The following is a 368-nucleotide window of genomic DNA, read 5'->3' on the forward strand; positions in this document are numbered from 1 at the left end:
AATTGGGTCCAGCATTGCATGCGCGAAAATCAAATGGGTCAAAAAGAGGAAACCATGGGCACACGGATTCCTCAACAAGCACATCATTTTGGGATGTTACTGTTAGTCAAACTCAAATGCAATGCAGAAGCAGGGGGGTTTATAAAGGGTTTGTGAAAGTGCTTTTCCGTGAAGCTTTAATGGAGGCAGCATCAAAAGTTGCAGAGAGAGAGAGAGGTAAAATCAATGCAGACTGGCACTGGCTTCACATGGAAGGAATCATCATCAGGAAAAAAGAAAGTTTTGAGCAATATTCAAGAACAAATATGGTTTTTTTTTTTCTTGGATTTGTATAGCTTGTGGGAGAAGGTGAAGAAATGGGGAATGTG

The 368-nt window shown here is 40.8% G+C and overlaps 1 protein-coding gene across 1 annotated transcript in view; it reads right to left on the reverse strand.

The window, feature by feature from the left end:
- LOC105163209 (probable leucine-rich repeat receptor-like protein kinase At1g35710) overlaps positions 1-368 on the reverse strand; it is a gene marked incomplete in the record, with an annotated part of 1,979 nt that extends 1,611 nt beyond the window's left edge. The window contains 1 exon segment of the mRNA XM_011081471.2: positions 1-368. Coding sequence (XP_011079773.1) covers positions 1-87 — 87 coding nt within the window.

Source organism: Sesamum indicum, linkage group LG6 (genome assembly GCF_000512975.1).
Source record: "Sesamum indicum cultivar Zhongzhi No. 13 linkage group LG6, S_indicum_v1.0, whole genome shotgun sequence".
Lineage (NCBI taxonomy): Eukaryota > Viridiplantae > Streptophyta > Magnoliopsida > Lamiales > Pedaliaceae > Sesamum > Sesamum indicum.